The sequence below is a fragment of the Protopterus annectens genome, chromosome 13.part0 (assembly GCF_019279795.1).
Source record: "Protopterus annectens isolate FY-2018-M chromosome 13.part0, PAN1.0, whole genome shotgun sequence".
NCBI lineage: Eukaryota > Metazoa > Chordata > Ceratodontiformes > Protopteridae > Protopterus > Protopterus annectens.
This window is the reverse complement of record NC_056747.1, coordinates 289,402,939-289,406,667: the sequence shown is the minus strand read 5'-3', so window position 1 is coordinate 289,406,667 and position 3,729 is coordinate 289,402,939. Positions and strand designations below refer to the sequence as shown.

The following is a 3,729-nucleotide window of genomic DNA, read 5'->3' as shown; positions in this document are numbered from 1 at the left end:
TTTGAGTACCAAATGGACTCGCCAATAAAAGGAGGAATAGAACAGCTTTGGCTAGCTCACCTTACCTGGGAATGAATGCTTCACTGCAGCACCAGAATGAACAGTAACAGGCAGATTCAGTACAAGAGAGGAAGTATGCATCCACAAAGTAGGTAGGTAAGCTAATAAACAATGTTTTGAACCATCCCTTCACACATAAACAAATGGGTTGGTTTATTATAGGGGAGTGTTCTGGTTTATGCTAGCCAGAACAGAAAGGAAGCAAAAAAAAAGGCCACAGGATTTTTCAGAGTACTACCAGGCTACATTATAGTTATATTAAGTGAATCAGGCATGTTATCTCTTCTAAGGATAAAATTCTTAGTCTGTGAATTATAGCAGACTGTTGCTCACTGCATAAGAACAGAGTGAATTCTCACTTTATCTTTTTAACTTCTCCAAGTGTAGCACATTGTGGATTTCCTTTCCGTAGCAGCAGTTCCTTCGTGATCTTCGTCATTCTTATTGCATATACCAACACACTGAGGAATACTGAGAACAGCTAGTTGTCTAAATGCTGCCAGACTGATCTAATAAGGGAAAGAGAGAGAGAGAGAGACAATACATTAGCTTCATTAAAATCCGGTTTCACTTTTCACTTAAGAACAGGAGTTTACAAGCATCTTCTTTCTATATTTATGTCACTTCAGAGTCTAGAGTAAACCATGAATTTTATTAATGCTATTGGTTAAAAGAATTACAAATATAAATTCCTTCCAGAAACAGCATTGTTCTAAGCTACAAACTCAAATCAAGACGTTAGCAAGTCAGAAAATATAATGTGGTTCTGAAACTGTCGTCAATGGTTATCAAACTTGTTTCTGTGATTGCATAATTTGAAATGTCCAAAGTGTCTGTTGAGTAAACATGACCTGTTTTCTTGGACTGCCTACCATCTTCACAGAAACAGCAGATATACAATGTAGTGTCATTTTAAAATTAATGCATACAATATCTGGATAGAATCTTCCAGTTTATACACAATTCTGCATAAGAATGAATGTCCAGCAACAGCAGATCTGAAACTTAGTAACAAGACTATCACACACAAAAACAAGCAATACCAAAGTTTTTAATGGAAAACTTCTCATCACTGTTAGCAAGAAGTGTCATTTGGTTTATTGATTTACTTTGTGTAAAAATATCTTTTTGACAGCAATGATTACGAACTAAAAGTGAACAAAACATTAAAATGTTTGAACCAAGAGTATACTGCATATAAAAATTTTTGTTTTCTCTGATGAATGAATGAATGAATGAATGAATGAATGAATGAATGAATTACCACCTGACATATCCTGAATAGTATATAATAAATATAATTTAAAACAAAGCCAAAAATGGCAAACAAATGACAAAAGTTAATTTCTAATGGCAACAAGAGTTCAAGAAAAGTATGCCCACAGGACTTTTGTCCAGTATGAAAGGGACAAAGCAAAGAGAACATACAGACCTGCAAAAACTTCTAGAACCAGAGAGGCGGGTCTAATCACATCTGTCAACAGGAGGTATGGCAGAAGCAACTGAAGAACCAATTCTGACTATCTTGACAAATTTTTTGAAAAATGAAAGTTATGGTATGAACCACAATGACATATCTATAAGGACGATAAATATTTAGTAACCAATAGGGCCTGTACTGAGGAAATTTGAGAACAAAATGGAAGAGAAATGAGAAGTTACTGAAAATGTACCTTTCTTGTTACGTTCCTGCCATTTTGGAAAGTACCCACAGATTTCATCCGTGATAAGAAAAGGTCCATCTTCAGCAACTTTTAGTACAGACTTCCTGCTTAAATCTGCTAGGGTGGCCACTCTCATGGGAACATATCCTAGGACAACAGTAGCCCAGAAAAAGGCCAGTGCCTGGAAATAATGATGTTTAGCTTGCAGCGCATCATAAATGTGCTCAGATAAGACAAAGTATAAATGTAAAGTGGTATTACAGAAGAAAAGGATATGGAAGTAGCTACTACTCAAACAGAATGAGCTCTAGCGGTTGCTTTGACAGAGTGCCCATGCTTCTTAGAGTAAAATGCAATATAGTTGACTTAAGTGTCGGGAAAGGGTGTGTTTGATAAATGATACAAAGAGCTGGACTGCCCTTCCAAACTGAATTAGCTCTCTTCAACTAAATTGTAAGCTGTTGGCATGCATTCATACTATGTTGAAGACATTCCCTCATTAAAATACTTTAAGAAGAACATAGGTAAAATGGCAGACTGATTTAAATTGAATTCTGCAGCAACCTTGGACATGGATGAGTGAGTCATAAGCACCACCCTTTTCTTATAGAAAACTGAAAGCATTTATAGTTTACAGATGATTTTAGTAGAAGGAACAGCCACTACAAAGACATAGTCAAAGAAAATATCAAGTCAATTAAGACTGCAGACTTAAATGATGGTAGGGTAATAATTTCAAATATAAATATCTTAAGAAGATTATGGGTCACTGCCAGTGGACGAGAGCTGAAAGGACCCATGCAAGAAAGCTCTGCATGCCTTCAATGATACTAGGAAGGCTGATTCTCTTCCAGAATAAAGGTTACAAACCCCAGGAGACCAGAGCTCAATTAGCAACTCTGGTATTGGATACATCTGGCAGGAGAGGAAGGTTGTGCCCATCCTGTGGGAGCAGGGACAGGGTGGTAGAGATGGCTGCATACTGTCATGCACCCACACGGGTAGGGCGGTGATGCAACTGAGTGACTTGATGGGTGGGTGTTCAACTCACTAAATTACCAACAGGTGGCAGCCTTTAAAGATGGTGCATGGAAGTCTGCACTCACATAAAGAAAGTATTTTTACTGGCACAGTAATGAAGTTCACTCACATTTCCACCCAGGGTGTAAGGTTAAGCCATAACAAATGTCCTTACAGGTAGGATGCTGGTGAAGGACAGAAACAGCACTCATGGCTGCCTGAATGGCAGCTCCTGCAGATGGCTGTCACCTCCATGGTTCAAGGGAACCCCCACAACAATATAACACAGGCGCAAGTTCAGAAGATGGCTTAAAAAAGTTCAATAGAAGGTCTGATGGTCTGTAGATGCAAGAGTAAAAAGCAAAAACAGGCTCGGAACAGAAGAATAACTTATACCAGAGTCAACAATTTCTGATAGATAAAGATCAATGGAATAAGAGCAACAAAGGGGTCCACATCCCTGTGGGTTGCCTAGATAGAAAAAGTAGTCCATTTTTCATGGTATGTTTTATGAGCAGATGACCACTAAGCAGAAATAATGACGGAGAACACACTGAGAAATCTGGGCACTTAGTATTCATTATAACTGCAGCAGCCAAAACAGTTAAGAATCTGAATGTGGAGGCCTTTATGACATTTGCAAGTAGATGACGCAGCAGCAGCTCCTTGGAAAGACAAAGCCTCAGATGTCTATGTAGGGGGTAAGAGAACGAACAGACAAAAAGGGGCAGTAAGCATCAATTTAGTTTTGTGTGCTATGGCCCTCTGGAAGAATCCAGTCAGAGAAAAAGGGGGATAAATGTAAAAGAGGTCATCCTGCCATAAGTGGGCTACGGCATCCTTTGCCAAACCTCCTGGAGTCAGGATCAGTGAACAGAACTGGGACACTTGATGCTAGTGAGCCAGAAAAAGAGGTGACATACTGGAGATCTTCAAAAGGTGCCTGATTTTTTTGGCCAGTGTTTGACCAATTGTGAAATATAAA

The 3,729-nt window shown here is 38.7% G+C and overlaps 1 protein-coding gene across 1 annotated transcript in view; it reads right to left on the bottom strand.

The window, feature by feature from the left end:
* Positions 1-563, bottom strand: part of LRWD1 (leucine rich repeats and WD repeat domain containing 1) — a 721,948-nt gene extending 721,385 nt beyond the window's left edge. The window contains exon 1 of the mRNA XM_044053858.1: positions 420-563. Within this exon, the coding sequence (XP_043909793.1) occupies positions 420-499 (80 nt within the window). The 5' untranslated portion in view covers positions 500-563. The remainder of the gene's footprint in view (positions 1-419) is intronic.
* Between the last annotated feature and the right edge of the window lie 3,166 nt (positions 564-3,729).